Source organism: Sinocyclocheilus rhinocerous, unplaced genomic scaffold (genome assembly GCF_001515625.1).
Source record: "Sinocyclocheilus rhinocerous isolate Xijiao unplaced genomic scaffold, SAMN03320098_v1.1 scaffold196, whole genome shotgun sequence".
Classification (NCBI taxonomy): domain Eukaryota; kingdom Metazoa; phylum Chordata; class Actinopteri; order Cypriniformes; family Cyprinidae; genus Sinocyclocheilus; species Sinocyclocheilus rhinocerous.
Window position 1 is genome coordinate 777,955 of NW_015633546.1, and position 17,392 is coordinate 795,346.

At 36.4% G+C, this 17,392-nt stretch overlaps 1 protein-coding gene across 1 annotated transcript in view; it reads left to right on the forward strand.

Annotated features, from left to right (window-relative positions):
- The window catches only part of LOC107744431 (ATP-binding cassette sub-family A member 2-like), a 62,590-nt gene that overhangs the window by 24,987 nt on the left and 20,211 nt on the right, over window positions 1–17,392 (forward strand). Inside the window, exons 2-7 of the mRNA XM_016558079.1 lie at window positions 6,027–6,120; window positions 10,994–11,105; window positions 12,303–12,466; window positions 14,647–14,768; window positions 15,218–15,328; window positions 17,115–17,291. Coding sequence (XP_016413565.1) covers window positions 6,027–6,120; window positions 10,994–11,105; window positions 12,303–12,466; window positions 14,647–14,768; window positions 15,218–15,328; window positions 17,115–17,291 — 780 coding nt within the window. The remainder of the gene's footprint in view (window positions 1–6,026; window positions 6,121–10,993; window positions 11,106–12,302; window positions 12,467–14,646; window positions 14,769–15,217; window positions 15,329–17,114; window positions 17,292–17,392) is intronic.

The following is a 17,392-nucleotide window of genomic DNA, read 5'->3' on the forward strand; positions in this document are numbered from 1 at the left end:
AGTTGATCGTCAGGAGTCAAGTCAAGTCACAACTGATCTGCCAGAGCCTCGTCACATCTCAGCCGTTCATCCAAAGCCTCGTCACGTCTCAGCTGTTCGTCCAGAGTCACGTCACGTCTCCGCTATTCATCCAGAGTCACGTCACATCACAGCTGATCATCCAGAATCACGTCGCATCACAGCTGATCATCCAGAGTCATGTCACGTCCTGTCTGTTACATCCAGATTATCAAGGTCAGCCCTTCGGTATCCCAGTCTGGTAGCCAGTGTGAGGGATGCACCGCTATACCTGTTTGCCACCGTTCGACCCTGCCTGTGTTTCTGACCTCCTCTGATGTTAATAAAGCTTGCATATGGATCCGCACGTCTCACGTCTTGTCAGCCCCGTAACAAGTATACTGAATGTATTGTGGATAAAGTAAAACATATTTATATATCCAACTTTATATAAAGAGCTGGGTGATATAGTTACATTTTGCAATGAAATAAAAAAATCAGGTAGCCGAGATTTCCTATATTACTTTACATGCGAATACTGTATGCAGGAGAAGTCGGATATATTCTAATTTTAATATAGCGCTGAGCGATAATATAGTTTACTTTTTTGACAAATTAATTAAAAATAAATCACCAAAAACTAAAACCAGTCATGCTACAAAGCAAATTACGCATCACAACATTGTGTACAGTATGAAAAATGGATTTGGCAATGATTACATTTACCAGTGTTATTAAATAGTTTTTATAGATTATGTTATGTGAAGGTAATCTGAATGTAAAAATAGTGGAAATTAGCATGCACAAAAAATACCCAATATCTATTCAATATCATTACAAAATAAATAAAAAAATCTCTAACATCAGCCAATAACTGATATGGTCATGCATCCCTAGTGAATACACACACACACACACACACACACACATATATATATATATATATATATATATATAACAGCCTTCAAACTTCAGGACATTTTAGGAGAGATTTATTGGAGACATTTGTATATTAAGCATAATCTTTTTGTATATTAAGCATAATCTCAATCCCACACATAAAATGTATAAAGTGTTTTTTAAAATCCTTATCCAGTAATCACAAACAAATGGGAAAATCATGTAAATTCATTGGTGCAAAGGTTGGGTGTGTCTAATTTCAGAGATAGTTTTGCAAAGGAGCTGCATTGTGAAATGCACAAAGCTCATTGTTAGTAATTAAAAATATAAGTTAGGTGAGCAAGAAGTTAGAACCATTTCAACTTTAGAGCTTTTAGTTCTTAATGTTCACTTGTTAATCACTTTTGAATGTGCTGTTGTATTGAGGTTTGAACAAATCCACCGATATTTATTCAGCTTTCTTTGTTGGTGAAATGGGTTTCATTTTCAGATAAACTTTAATGATCTGCTCTCAGCGCCTGAACTATTATATCCGTATATCATCTATTTGAGTTGTTCATATGAAAACGAAGCATTGTATGTTCTATCGAGGTCCCTTGTCCTTTGTTGTTGCCTGGGTGGAATTGTTTTTGTATAACCTGATGGGATGGAAATGCAGCAATGTCCCGGTGAGTCTCTGGAGAAATATGTCTATAGCCTGGAGCTTCTGGGTATTAACAGTGGGGAAGATGGGTAATCAATCCAGTGTGAATGACCACAAATCCATTCTTCAAGCCCCGGCTGCCTGGAGTGCGAGGCTTGAGTCGAGGAACGAGTAACTGCATTACACCTTTTAGATGAAGCATATTCAACACACTTGCCATTAATACACCTTACTCATTTCAGTTTAGACTTATTTGTCAAAAACAAAAAATTGGATTTTTGGCATTTTGTTCCCTCTCTGGAGCACCCATAGTCTCGCTTGTGAGTACCTGATGCGCCCCTGGTCAAGACTTTTTTCTTAGATTTATTTGTATTGGGCTTTTAACAGGCGTATTTGTCTCGCCAAGCAGCTTTACATAGTCCTAACATCCGAGTCTTGCACTTACAAGCAGGTACAGATATAAAAACAAGGATGGAATCTAAATTCTGATGGGATGAACCATAAAAAGTGTTGCTAAAGCAATTGACTACTGCATTACGTACTGCATCAGTAATTATTCCAATAATAAATGTAACTAATTTTATTGGACATCGGTGCTGTTGCTGCCATTTTAAGCAATAAATGCGCTCGTACCAGTGGAAAAATCGCTGAAACATACAGACTTTCTGATCCAAACACAGTATAATAATTACAAAACATACCCATTTCAAAAACACAGCTCACACAAACACAAACAGCGCTCGGTGTCTCGATCCCAGGCGACTGTGGGGCCTGTTTGCATTCGTTGGTTAGAATGTAATTATGAATGCTAAATGATGTTTTGTGCATGTGAGTTTTATCTGATTATGCAGGCTCCGTTCATATGAGCTGTCTGGGGAGAGGTGTATATGGAGGTTTATATGAGCCGTTCTCTAGTTCTCGCACAGTAAAAGCAATTCCATTATCTCAAATTTACTTGACAGAAAACCTCATATCTCTCAGCATGCATTGTTATTTGAGGATAAGTGTTTTAGCTCGCATTATTTGCCTGTTGGTTGGTGATGGATGCTGTGCTCGGTGGACAGTGGCACAAAGATGTAATTCAGTCATTTGGTGAATGGAAAGTGTTTTAGCAGATAAAGTATAAAGAGTGGACAGCTGAAAGACACTAACTAGAATATTGTAGTGCATAATGGTGTCTGGGTTTGGTTGGGAAATGTTATTGCACTGAAGTGTGTGTGTGTGTGTGTGTGTGTGTGTGTATATATTACAGTATAAGAAAAAAATAAATGCTGTTCGTTTGAATTTTCTATTTATCAAAGAATCCTGAAAAAAAAATTTCCACAAAAATATGAAGTAGCACAACTGTTTTCACTGTTTTCGTATGACACTGAAGACTGGAGTAATGGCTGCTGAAAATTCAGGTTTGTCACATGAGTAAATTACATTGTAAAATGTGTTAAAATAGAAAACAGTTATTTTAAATTAATAATATTTCACACTATTACCGTTTGTGTATTTTTTATTAAATTAATGCAGCCTTGGTGAACATTGATAAAAACATTAAACATATTACCAACCTGTGATGGTGCCCTAGTAAAAAAGTGATATATTTAAAATGCATTTATTTCATACTAAGTGTAGTTCAAATCTATTAACATATTTACTGACATATCACTCTAGACTTACTAATATAAAAATTATAATTCAACTTTACTGTATTTGGAGTACTACTTGTGCACAATGCACATTTCTTAATATTAAGCCTAAAATGTATTTTAATGTCACTATTGATGAGAATTGTATGATTTTTGAATAATATTGGTCTTTAAATGTGAGAAATTTAAAGTGTGCCTGAAGTATACTTGCAATAGTTCCACTTTAGCACAATCAAATATACTTCAGTATTTCTTCAGTGCGATAATTAAAGTGCATTAAGTACAAAATAAGTTGTTCCAACTTGGCAGACTTTAAGTATACTAGTTTAGTATACAAAAAGTGCAATTGCAGGGTATTTTTTATTAAGTCCATAAATATGTAAATGTATTTATAGTATACTTGGAATGAAATAAATGTATTTCAAATACATTTTAGCATATTTATATTTCACTAGGGTGATATTGGTGTTATACAGTAGTTCTATTGGTAAGGTAAAATTACTTAAACATGCATAATTTACGTTAGACAAATTTGATAGGTTCAGGTTTTTCTTTATACAATATAGTCCTAAAATTTAATTGCTTTAATTCCAGTTGAAATGCAATCCAACAGCACAAAAATATTTCATTGTTTCATGCAGAAACTACATGTTGCTATTACAATATGTGTTCTAAAATTGGCTCAAAATATCAAGCATGTTTCATATCCTCAGACTGAATGAATATCAAACCGTTGGATATGCCACTGTTCATTCCGACAATAGAAAAGCGGCAATAGTCTGAAGCTAAAAAAATCAGAGTCTGTGACAATCATACACTACGTGATTTTCTATTAAATCTGTCAACTCAAATCTGCAGACTGGCTTTGACTTTTGGTGCGTCAACTCCTCCGGACTCTAAATCGGTGCAAAAATCTGTGTAGTGTGGTGTATTCCAGCCTTAACTGTTGTTGCATATTTACATTAGACAAATAAGATTATTACCAAAGCAAAAAACTTATGGTTTCTCCACCATTATAATCCATCACAGTCATAAAGGTCATAAAATTTTGGTATCAAGGCCTTCTAGATCCAGCTTCACCCTGCCAGATGATCTACTCCCCCTACGATATGACGCTATCCAACGACTACAATAGTAACCTGTGCCAAAATATTGTCATAACTCAGCGATTGATTGTTTGCATGCCCTGTCTGTCTTCCACATTTAAATTATGTAATAACTTTCTAGCAGAACAGTGGGTGATGTATGACTAAAATCTTGTACCATGAGATGGGTCACGGTAAAGATATATCACAATAAAGTAATCCAATCTGTAGAGCTGCTTTGAAACAATGTGCACTGTAAAAAAAAAAGCGCTATGCAAATAGACTTGACTTCACTTGAGTATAAGAGCAGTGCTCATAGGCAGACACAATAGCTCCACAAATAATAGATGAACAGCCTCCAACATACAAATTACAGTTTAAAACTGAGTTGTGAGTGAAGCAATGTTTTTCTTTGCCCCTTTAAAGCTTAAATAAGCCACAGGACTTTGTAAAAAGAAACAAGCACTCTTTGGCTGGTGTTTACACCCCCCGTGCTCAGCGCCGAGAGTCTCGTAAGCGAAGCTTTGTGTGTCGTGTCAGATGCGGCTTTGTGTATTGTGAGAGATGCATGTAAAAGGAGCTTCTTGTTTGTTGTGACCTTCAGAAATTGCAGCGATGGGGAGAATGTGTAACGGCGAGAGAAAAACCTCTGCACCTTCTCTTGTCACTTGTCAACAGAGACGGGATGTGGGGTCAGCGTGATGCTGTGCTGCAGTGAAAGACACATTGTGGTCAGGACAGGATGCCCTTAGATGCTGATTTGAGATCAGCCTCTCTCGGTCAAGCACAGATGGCAGCCGCACGCATTCGTAGAGGGAGGAAGAATAAGAGGCTGATCTCAGTTCAGCTATAAATAGCATCCTTGGCTATAACCCTGTGAGTTCCTAATCATAGTCTACACTTCAACCAACAGCTTATTTCTCAGTAACTTCAGCTCAGATTTGTCCAAAAAGAGCCTCCTGCAGAGAGAGAGAGAGTGCAAATAAGGAAGTAGTGGAAATAATGCAGAGGTAAATGTTGGAAGATGCAGCTTTTCTGCTGTATTTTGCACACTTTAAACAATGTGCCTGAAAGCATTTGACATCTCTTTCCAAACACCTGCTGTGGAGTGTGTGTGTACGTGTATGTGATATATTTCATTTCATCTTTTAATAATTGTTGGAACGGGCTGTTTGGAAGCACTAGCAGGTGTGTTGGCCAACCCACTAGCAAATATTGCATGTTAAGCAAACTCTTCAATTGGCCAGTCTGTATTTACCGGATCAATCTCTGACACTGGACTCAATCGGTTGGCAGGCCTCAACAATGGGATTTTTTTGCCTGCTTATCCACTTGAGCCAGCCAACATTTTCACTGGCCCCATTATGAAAGAATGTAATGTATTTTTATATTTACTACCAATATTTATACATCTCTTATGCTCACGAATCACCAATGCTGTATCAAAAATAAATTATTTCAGTCTTCAGTGTCACATAATCCTTCAGATATCTTTTTAATATGCTGATTTTTGCATAAGAAACATTTTTTATTATCATTATCACTGTTGAAAACAGTTGTGCTGCTTAATACTTTTTGTGATGGAAAGTTGAAACAAACAGCATTTATTTTAAGTAAGATCTTTAATGATGTACAATGTGACATTTCAGATGTTCAAAGAGGTTCGCACCAACTGTAGTGAATCAACTATGCTATATGTATATAACCAGCAGCCACAGTGGCTAGTGTGGCTTTCATGTTTTCTCTGTATGCTTATCTCTGCAGTGGGTTCTTGCATTTGAGATATTCATCCCACTGGTGCTCTTCTTCATACTCCTGGGCTTGCGGCAGAAGAAGCCTGCCATTCCTGTGAAAGAAGGTAAGTTAAGTGACAGCACAGAGAGAGAAGATTAGGAGTAGGAGATGAAGGAAGTGTATGGTGATTCTTACCCCAACCCAGCTCACTCTTGCTCTCCAGTGGTCAGATCACTTCTGTTGTCACCTGGAGTTTTTATGAAGTTCACATATGCAATACAATAGTCTAAGTGTGTCTGAATTAGTTAGACTAGGCCCTTTATCCTTTATCAGTTCACTCAAAAATGAATGATTCTATCATCATTTACACACTCTCAGGTCGTTTTAAACCTGTGTGGGTTTCTTTCTTCTGCAGAACACCAAAAGAATTACACTGCAGAATGTCCTGATTGTTCTATACAATGATATATATACTGTATATATATGAAGTGAAGTGACGTGTGGCCAAGTATGGCGTCCTATACTCGGAATTTGTGCTTTGCATTTAACCCATCCAAGTGCACACACACAGCAGTGAACACACACACACACCGTGCACACACACCCGGAGCAGTGGGCAGCCAATGCTGCAGCGCCCAGGGAGCAGTTGGGGGTTCGATGCCTTGCTCAAGGGTCTCACCTCAGTCGTGGTACATTTAGACATTTAGCAGGTGGTATTGAAGGTGGAGAAAGCACTGGTTGTTCACTCCCCCCACCTACAATTCCTGCCGGACCTTCGGGTTACAAGTCCGGCTCTCTATCCATTAGGCCACGACTGCCCCCGTATATATTGATATATTGAGATTATATCCAATTATTCTGAAGCCGTGAGATATATTTGTGTTGACTAACAGTCCTTAAATCTTATTCTAGATCTTAAATATTTCACTCTTTTGTGTACATTCAAATCGCCGGTTTGCCAACAATGAATGTTAAGCTTTTTATCAGCGTTTTATAAGCGTTTATCACTTTTTGTGTTCCACTGAAGAAAAGAAATTCATACAGATTTGGAATGATATGAAGGCGGTTAAATGATGACAGAATTTTCATTTTTTGGATGAACTATTGTTCAAAAAGTGTTGTTTGTGGTTCATTATAATAATATGATAATTTGTCCATTTTTCTATGTGGTTGCTTCATACAACTTTGCCAATCTGTCATTGATTGCAAAGATTTTTGGCTGTTAGACAGAGCTTTAGCCATGTAGTATTTTTTCTTTCACAGAACACCCTCATTTGTATGTCATCACAATGTCTGTTATTTTCAATGCTGAAATCACACCATGTTTTGTTTTATTTTTGTTTCTTTCTGTCATCTGTCCTCAATACTTTTGTATCTCTCTCTCTACCTCTGTCTTTCATTCTTAATTTTTTCCTCACCGTGCATGTTAACTGCATGCTGGACCAGTGTGTAAGTCAAAATGTTTGTTTTTTGTGTGTGTGTGGCTGAATTCTTAACTCTTTTGAGTATGTGGGATCATTTCGCTGTGTGTCCTCTAATCGTGTGTGTGACTCTTAACGTGTTTATTGTGCTGCTATTTTGTATTTGTCATATCAACTGTCTCATGCATCAATCTAATGGTAAAAGGACACGAATGACTCCAGCAGTATGTGCAGACTGGAGCCTGCCCATATGTCAACATATACACATGCACATGATGTATTCAAAATAAATAAATAATAATAACATTGTGACATAACCAGGTGTGATGCATCAAGATTCCAGCGATATGAAATTTGCACATCCACACTGAAGACCCATCCATATTTGACTTTAAATATAGGCCTACTGTGGCCACGAAAAGTTTGGAAATGCCCTACATTGGAGTTTTAGACAGTATTGGCATAAATCCTCCATTACAAGTAACTTGTTATTATCATTAAAGACCAGTAATAATGTTTTTTTGCATTACATAATAATGGCAATATACAGTACGCATCAAAGTCAGACAAGCCCCTTTTATATTAAAATAATTTTTTTACATTACTGTTGAAAAGTTTGGGGTCATTAAGACTTTTTTAATAAATTAATATTTTTATTCAGCAAGGACTGATCAAGACTGACAGTAAAGACATTTATAATGTTACGAAAGATTTATATTTTTGAAGGATCACGTGACACTGAAGACTGGAGTAATGGCTGCTGAAAATTCAGCTTTGCCATTACAGGAATAAATAACGTTTTAAAATATAATGAAATATAAAGCATTGTAACAACAAAGCACGTTAAATTGTAATAATATTCCACAATACCATGATGATGTAATCCAAAACCTCACTCCACCTAGGGTGTTTTCAAATATTGGGCTAGTCACAATGCTGCAGAAATGGAAACTAGTCGTTATTACAGCTGATTTCAGAAACTCGGATTAGCATAGCTTTTATCGCTTGCCATTTTATTGCGTCACGCCTGGTGTAAGAGGTTTAGGTGTTGGGCTCCCATATGTCTCTGTGAACACTAACATAATCCACAACCCACTGTGAACGAAGGATCTTTCTTACGGCGGCACGTTATTCAAACACCTTGTCTTGATAATGACACATCTGTGCTTTCTTCAACCAATGAGCTGATTCTAATTGTCTGACACTCACACACACATAAACACACACACATACTGAATTCATCCACTTACTGAGCCATCAGGTTATTTCCCCTGACTGATCTTTGCTCTTTTAATCCTCAGCTGTGTTTGCGGAGCGGGTGCAGATGTCAGATATAAGAGTTAGGAAACCGAGGCAATAAACACAGCTACCTCTTGTGAGCAGACAACCTGTCACTGGAACAGCAGAAATATAACACGCCTCAGTGTTAACGTCAATCGAGGGACGTTTTTCGCAGAGTCATCAGGTGCCGATGGCGAGCGGTGTTTAGCTAATGAGGGCAATGTTGGATGAGGATGCCAACTCCACAGACCACACGCCGCAGTGACAAAACACTTAGGGAAGGCAAAAGAGTCAGCACTTACCATTAAGTAACCTTCTAGATCCCCCCAGCAGTGCCAGCTGCCTCGTGTTTACATTTCAGTCAGGGCTGCCAAAGTGAAGGGAGGCACTGAATTTGAATTGAGTGATACTCTAATGGAGTATCACTTCTCACAGAGCCATTCATTAATTAAGGCTTCATTAAATAATCTCAGCAGTTATAGGCCTAATTTAGTCATTAGCATATCAATGTAGGGCAAATTCGTAGAAAGGGATTGTTGTATGAGAGAAGTGCCATCTGAAAGGTCACAAAAGTCACAGCCTGTGTGATCATTAGACTAACTATCGGCTGTCGATGATTTGTCAATTAAAGAATCGTAACGTAAGCAGGTTGGTATTGGTCATAATTAAAGTGAAGTTGTGAAAGTACACTTGTAAAAAATAAATATACTAAAATGTATTTGAAATGCATTTAATTCATGCTAAGTATACTACAAATACATTTACATATGTATGTACTTAATTAAAACGCCCTGTAATTGTACTGTTGGTATACTAAACTGGTATACTTAAAGTCTGCTAAATTGGAATTTTGTACTTAATGCACTTTAATTGTGCAGAAGTGGTGCTGAAGTCCAACTAAAGATATACTGAAGTATATTTGATTGTGCTAAAGTAGAACTATTGCAAGTATACTTCAGGTACACTTTAAATATCTTGCATTTAAAGACCAATATTGTTCAAAAATCATACAATCCTCAATAGTGACATTAAAACAGATTTTAGGCTTAATATTAAGAAATTTGCATTGTGCACAAGTAGTACTCCAAATAAAGTTTAATTATAATTTTTATATCAGTAAGTCTTGAGCAATAAGTCAGTAATAGATTTGAACTATACTTAGTATGAAATAAATGTATTAAATATATTACTTTTTTACTAGGGATATGATATTATACTGCACAAATTTGTAATTTACATTTTTTATATAAAAATAAGAATTTAGTATTATATGTGAGATTATATGGCAATATATATATATATATATCCTAGTGTACTAAATAAATTAGTATAAAAAATTAAGCTTACTTATAATTTAACACTATAATTTAGGTGACATGATTACATGACCAAACTACATAAAGCACGAGAATGCAAAAAGTACACACTAAATGTGCACCTTTTTGCCCTTTGCTATTTTATTTAGTGCTAAAAACCTCCCTTCCTTTGTTATAAAATTGCCAGCCTACATTTTATTCTCTCCAGAATCCCTCACATCATGACAAAAATTACGATTTCTGAACTTGGAATTTCCCAGGAGGACTTGAAGGCAGCAACTCCTGATCCATGGTTGTCACTCCTATAATGTTTGTGGTCTTTGAGAGACAAATACGATCATTTACCCATCCCCGAGATTTGACTCCATATCAAGTGTGTAGAGGAGCAGGTTGCAGTGGGGAAGTGAGTCATCTAAACACGTCTGTCCACTCCTGTGTTCTAGAAGACGTGACTGGCAGCATGTGGGTGTAGAAGAGCCGTGCTACACAGCGATGCTAGTTTCTCTCTGCTTCAGTGACAGCTTGTCCAGTCAACCTCTGCGTGCGTGATGAAGTGAATAATTTGAAGGCCACTTGGAGTGTATCGAAGCGATCTGACATCTGAAACCCTCTATGACTCTGTGTTTGCTCTCTGATATGTGACAGCTGCTTCTTTTTCTCTCCCTGTCTTTTAATCTCTCCCCAAATCTTTGATCTGTGGACCTTGGAAAATATCATTGCCTTTGTTTGTTCTATTATCCCGCATCCTATGATCCCGCTCATTCATTCACTCACTCACTCACTCACATTCCCGGCCATAAATATTTATCTCCATCCGTACACCGCTCTGATTTATGTTCCTCTCCTCTACACCTGAACACACCTGCACCTTCGTCAAAACCATTTAAACCTCATTGCAATACTGGATTTCACTTTTCTGTCACCTCCATCCTCTCCGTCCCTCCACCCTGGTGGTCTGTTTTCCCCCGGTTCTGTCCAGCCTTCTACAGCGCGGCCCCTCTCACCTCGGCGGGCATCATTCCCATCATGCAGTCTTTGTGTCCGGATGGTCAGAGGGATGAGTTTGGCTTCCTGCAATATAAAAACTCCACGTGAGTCCACCTACGCTCTGTTTCTGATTTTTCCTCTCTCGATGACTAAGATGGGCTCTAATGGATTCAGTTCTCATTATATGGTGTGAATAGCAGTCACCATCACCACCTGTAATAGTGATCTTACGAGCTGTTTGATTGTGTAATGGATCTTGTCTTTGTGTTTAGATGTGATTTGATCGTTTGATGGATTGTAATGATAGAACTACATAACTATGACCTCAGCATGACTGGTCAGCAGCATTTCTTGGGTTTAGGAGTGCGCTAGCTTAAGTAGCAAGACTGCCTCCTTGATCAGTTTTACTACAGTTGTTTTTCAATTTTGCTGGTAAAGAGCATGGCCATTCTCATCCACCAGCCAGAAGAGCCCAATACTACACTGGAAAAAATGGTGCAGAAAATGGTGTAGAATTCAGAAATTTCTAGTAATTTCACAATAAATTACAAAGAAACAGCGAGTAACACATAGAATTAAACATGAAGTTTTAAAGTAGAAAGACTGAAACAGTATTTATTCATTTTTAAAACTGATTAATCGTTTGACAGCACTAATATAAATATATATATATTTTTAGTTAAAAAATTAAATTAAAAAAACCCAAACAGAAAAAAATTGGAAAGGTTGCCTTAGAAACTAACTGAAATAAAATAAGTTTATACAATTAATTTAACTAAAACTGAAATAATAAATTCACGCTAAATAGAAATATATAAAAAATGACAAAAACATTACGAAATGACTAAAATATAAACTAAAATTAAAAGGAAAACTTAAAATATAAAAAAGCTCATTCAAAATATTAATATACTATAATATTATATAAGTAATCCGAAAATAACTCTGCAAGGACCTGGTGGTACAGTATTATGCCAACATCTAAATCTTGATATGATGATGTTGTGATTCTTTTTCTGGACTTTGGTGTTTTGCGCTAGAATTTAATTTGAAAAATATAACTAAAAATGTATTAATTTTGGTGTGAGATATAAACATAGGTTTGTTTTTTCCCCCCTATCTTATCTATAATCTAAATTCTCTAAACAGTATCGGCCAGTCTGGACCACTGGCTTTTTTTTTCTTCAGTTGGTTACTCCGCTTATACAATTTGCCCTTTCTCTTCTTTTTATTCTGCTCTTCTTGTTCTTCTTTTCTTTTTATTTCATTTCTTTGACCTTTCTTTTTCTCCTGTTTCTCAGTGTGACTCAGTTGTTAGAAAGGATCAGTGAAGTCGTGGAGCAGAACCACTTGTTTACGTCAGACAGACCCAGTCTGGGAGAGGAGCTGGAGTCTCTGCAGCAGCACCTTGAAAGTCTGAGCTCAGCACAAGTCCCTCTAGAGAGCCACTACAACACCAGCCATGGTCAGAAAACACATGCATGCATACATATACCAACCATGACCATAACCGTACATGCAAATGAGAAATTAGAAGCAAATGACTATTTTAATAAAATAGCGATACAGTTTCTGCTGGATTTAGTATTTAAATCACATTGTTATTACATTTCAAACACAGTTAGATTTCAGATGCAGTTTCAAATGCACGCTTTTATGTGGCTCAACTGTGGATGGCATATATTCTGTTGACACTATATGTATACTTTTGGCATTAAAAAGTTACCTTGTATATTTCCAACTGTATGATGATTTTATTAACCATGTATTGAAGGGAATCATAGACCACACTGAAAACAACCATACAGCAGAACATTTTAGACAAACATACCCAAAGCGGCAGACATCTGGCGTTTTGAGTGTTATTGAACTGATTTCTTACAGGTACCATAGCAAAGTAAACAGATACTAAAGTCACAGTCATACTGGACTTTGTTCTCCATGCACTTTTATTCATAATGCATGCATGCGAAAGAGGAAGACTGCAGATGAAGCTGATGTGAAGTTTTTTTTTAAATATCACATTAATTGCTTTATACTGTACTTGCTTAAATTGTATTGAGCATCTACATTACCATTCAAAAATTTGAGGTTGATAATGTTTTTTTAAGTTTTTGAAAGAAGTCTTTATATTCATTAAAAATACAGTAAAAACCAATATTTTGAAATATTATTACAGTTAAAATAACTGTTTTCTATTTTAATGTATTTCTAATTTTAATCTATTTTAATGTAATTTATTCCTGTGATGGCAAGACCAAATTTTCTGCAGCCATTACTCCAGTCTTTAATGTCCTTCAGAATGTTCAATTATCCTTCAAAAATTATTCTTATATGCTGATTGGTTGCTCAATAAATATTTCTTATTGCTCAATATTTTAGTTGAAGCTGTAATAATTTTTTTTCAGGATTTTTAAATGAATAGCCAGTTCAGAAGAGTTCAACAGCAATTTGTTTGAAATAGACATTTTTGTAACAACATAAAAGCTATAATACAAAATATTAATATACTATAATATTTTATAAGTAACACTACAAGGACCTGGTGAAACAGTATTACGCCATCTAAATCTTGATATGATGATGCTGTGATTCCTTTTTCGGACTAACTAAAAATGTTTAATTTTGGTGTGAGATATAAATATAGGTTTGTGAGGTAAAATATTTTAAATTGTTGTCCCCCCCCCCCCCTTATCTATAATTTCATTTCTCAAAACAGTATTGGCCAGTCTGGACCACACTGACAAACAATAGACATTTTTTGTAAAAGTGTTTACTGTCACTTGTAATTATTTATTGTATCCTTGCTGAATACAAGTATGAATTTCTTTCAATAATAATTACTGACCTCAAATGTTTAAACGGTAGTGTACATCAATTTTGCTGGTAAAGAGCATGGCCATTCTCATCCACCAGCCAGAAGAGCCCAATACTACACTGGAAAAAATGGTGCAGAAAATGGTGTAGAATTCAGAAATTTCTAGTAATTTCACAATAAATTACAAAGAAACAGCGAGTAACACATAGAATTAAACATGAAGTTTTAAAGTAGAAAGACTGAAACAGTATTTATTCATTTTTAAAACTGATTAATCGTTTGACAGCACTAATATAAATATATATATATTTATATATACATGAAGGTCAGTGAACCTAGGTCTTAGACAAACACTCTTGATCAACTATTGTCGGTCAGGACTCTTTCTTCATAGAACATTTCCACCTACATTTACAAATGTATCACTCGGTTTGCACAATTTTGTTGCATCAGCAGAAGATGCTAAAATTCAGATTTCTGAGAAACTTTGAAATTCCCTTGTAAACTTAACAGAACAATGGTAGTAGTTCATACATGGCCAGTGTAAACGTTTTATTAAATTGTTGTCCCCCCCCCCTCCTTATCTATAATTTCATTTCTCAAAACAGTATTGGCCAGTCTGGACCACACTGACAAACAATAGACATTTTTTGTAAAAGTGTTTACTGTCACTTGTAATTATTTATTGTATCCTTGCTGAATACAAGTATGAATTTCTTTCAATAATAATTACTGACCTCAAATGTTTAAACGGTAGTGTACATATACATCAACTGCAGCAAATAACATTTTCTTTAATGAAAACTTTGTGCATGTCTCCGCTTCAGGTTTTACTGTGGGAAGTGTCCTCAGGAACCAGTCGATGTTCCAGCAGTTCCTGATCACAAACCTTTCCCTGCCAAATGACACCGCCAGCCTGCTGCTCTCCTCCCCCATCAACCTGAAAGAGGTCTGTCTTCTCTCCTCAACTTCCTTTTTCCTCCAACCCAGGTCAGACAGCAGTGCTTTTGAAGTCCAAATCATGACTCAGCGTCATGCTCCTCTGAGCCTTCTTCCTCTTTCATCCTCTTTGGAGTCTCAGCTCGGGTTTACAGCACCATTAACGATTCTGCTCCATGACAACAGAGAGAGAGGACGTGCGATAGAATCTAATGCTTTAGGGCAGAGGAGCTCCAGCGTAACGCGCTTTAATGTGTCGGGTTAACGTGCTGTAGTCGATGTAAAAGTGTTGAGATATGCTCTTGTGAGTTTCCGAATGAAATCTTCATTTTCCTTAGGGAGTTTCATTTCTTCTCTACTCTGGCTATTTAAAGTATGTGTGAAATAGGAGTTTCTAAATCTGTGCTTGTGCATGTGTGTGTGTGTGTGTGTGTGCGTGTGTGTGTGTACTCTGTTCAGGTGTATAATCTCATCTTTGGGACGTATCCTAAAGTGGGATCAAAGGTAGGAGAAAAAGATGAAGGGCAGCATGAACCCCACAGTCCTGGAGAGAAGCTTGTACAGCTTGAGGTACAGAATGACGGAAACACACATTTCCATCTGTATGTGTATGTACACTGCTGTTCACAAGTTTAGGGTCGGTAATTTTTTTCTTTAAAAGAAATAAATACTTTTATTTAGAAATTATGAATTAGATCGACATTGAAACTTTTACATTGTTACAAAAAAATACATTTCAAATAAATGATTTTCTTTCTGTTCATCAAAGAGTAGTGAAAATAGAAAACAACTGTTTTTCAACATTGATAATAATCAAATATATTTTTCTTGAGCAGCAAATCAGCATATTAGAATGATTTCTGAAGGATCATGTGACACTGAAGACTGGAGTAATGATGCTGAAAATTCAGCTTTAGCATCACTGGAATAATTTACATTAAGTATGTTGACATAGAAAATATATTAAAACTACTTCTATATGACCGACCCCAAACTTTTGAATTGTAGTATATGTAATTATTAGATTTTGCCGTTTTTGTGTGGTTGACACTCATAGCGGATTGCATATTCTAAATAAAACACATTGTATAAAGGTGCATTTATGGAGCAATGCATTTTTCTTCCACACTTTTTTATCTTTGCAAAAATGCAATTCTCTATTTTATTTTTATTATATGTCTCAAAGCATTTTTGTATAACAGTAACTTCTAATTGAATAAATATAAAAATACATTTGGTTTAAAAATAACATACTGACTCTATATTTCTTAGACTCCATTAAAATGCAGTCTTGCAAACTTACAGTAATGCAAGTCTGCAATAATTAAATAATATAATAATTGTCCTACACTTTACAGACTTAATGCAGTGCCAATGCTGCTGCAGTGCCTTTCTCATTCATATTTCAGACTTGTTGAGCTGCTGTAAGCAACTTTTTTTTGAATACTACACACATAATGTACCTACTACTTGACAGATATCACAGAGTCCTGAGAAATCACCTGTCTGTGGCCCAGCCCTAGAGACTGTAAACGGCAAAAAAGAGTCAGGGAAGCAGGCAGCACCTTTTTTTTCTTCAACATTTGCTGTGTTTGCTGATTTGTTGGCATGTCTTTGGGTTAGGGCTTTTGTAGAGAGGTTGTGAGGTTAAGATATCAGACTGAAATGATATCAGATTGTTAGGATGCTTAATCGATGGAAAATTTTAAATATGGTAATATGCATTATACTATATTCATTTTGACAGCCATAAAAATTAGTTTTGAAACTGATACTGTGATACTTTGATTTGGATTCAGTAGACAGTTAGGTGTGATCTCACTATGCATCAGCGCCATGAAGCAGACTACTGAAATGAGGAGGCAAAGTCCCTTCCCTACAAAGGTTTTTTTTTTTTTTTTTGTGGGGGGGGGGGTTTTATTTTACGCAGCTAAACGCCACACGCCAGAGATCCGGCACGGTGCCGGAAAACTTTAAGCCCTGAGAATGTCTTAAATCACTGGTGAGATACAGATGAGCCAACTTATACTATCAGGTGATAAATTCTTAAGTTCTGGTTACATTTCATGCTGCTGGGCCAATTGAAATGATGTTTGCACATTAATGTCACACTAGTCTCGTCAAGTTGAAGCATTTTAAATAAAAAAAAAAGGTACGTTTAGACTGTTGTTGATCATTTTCTAGTGCCAAATTGTTTTGCATAGATATTGCCTACTCAAAACAGGGACAAAACGCCCCTGCTATATTTATAGGTAGTAGTAGTTAGTCATTTGCTGTGAAGGGCTTTCCAATTAGGGCATGCAATTGCTTATAACCTTGCAATTATAAAACAGTCTCTCTCCTCATTCATGCTCAGAAGCAGTTACTTGGAGGCTGGCGTAGTTTGGAGGGGGGTCTGATTCAGAAGGCATTGAGAGACCCAACCAAAGCTGCTCACCGTCAAGCTCTGCTCAAAGTCCTGTCCCAGGCACTCGGGATTGCTGGAGGTGGAGGAGGCCAAAAATTTGATCCTCAAGCATTGCGTGAGATGGAGGTTGGTCTGCAACTCCACTTTTTAAGTGGTTTAAATGTTAAAAACTTTTTTTTGTAATTTTGTTCTGCAGAAATCGTACTCTTCAGTTTAATAACAACACC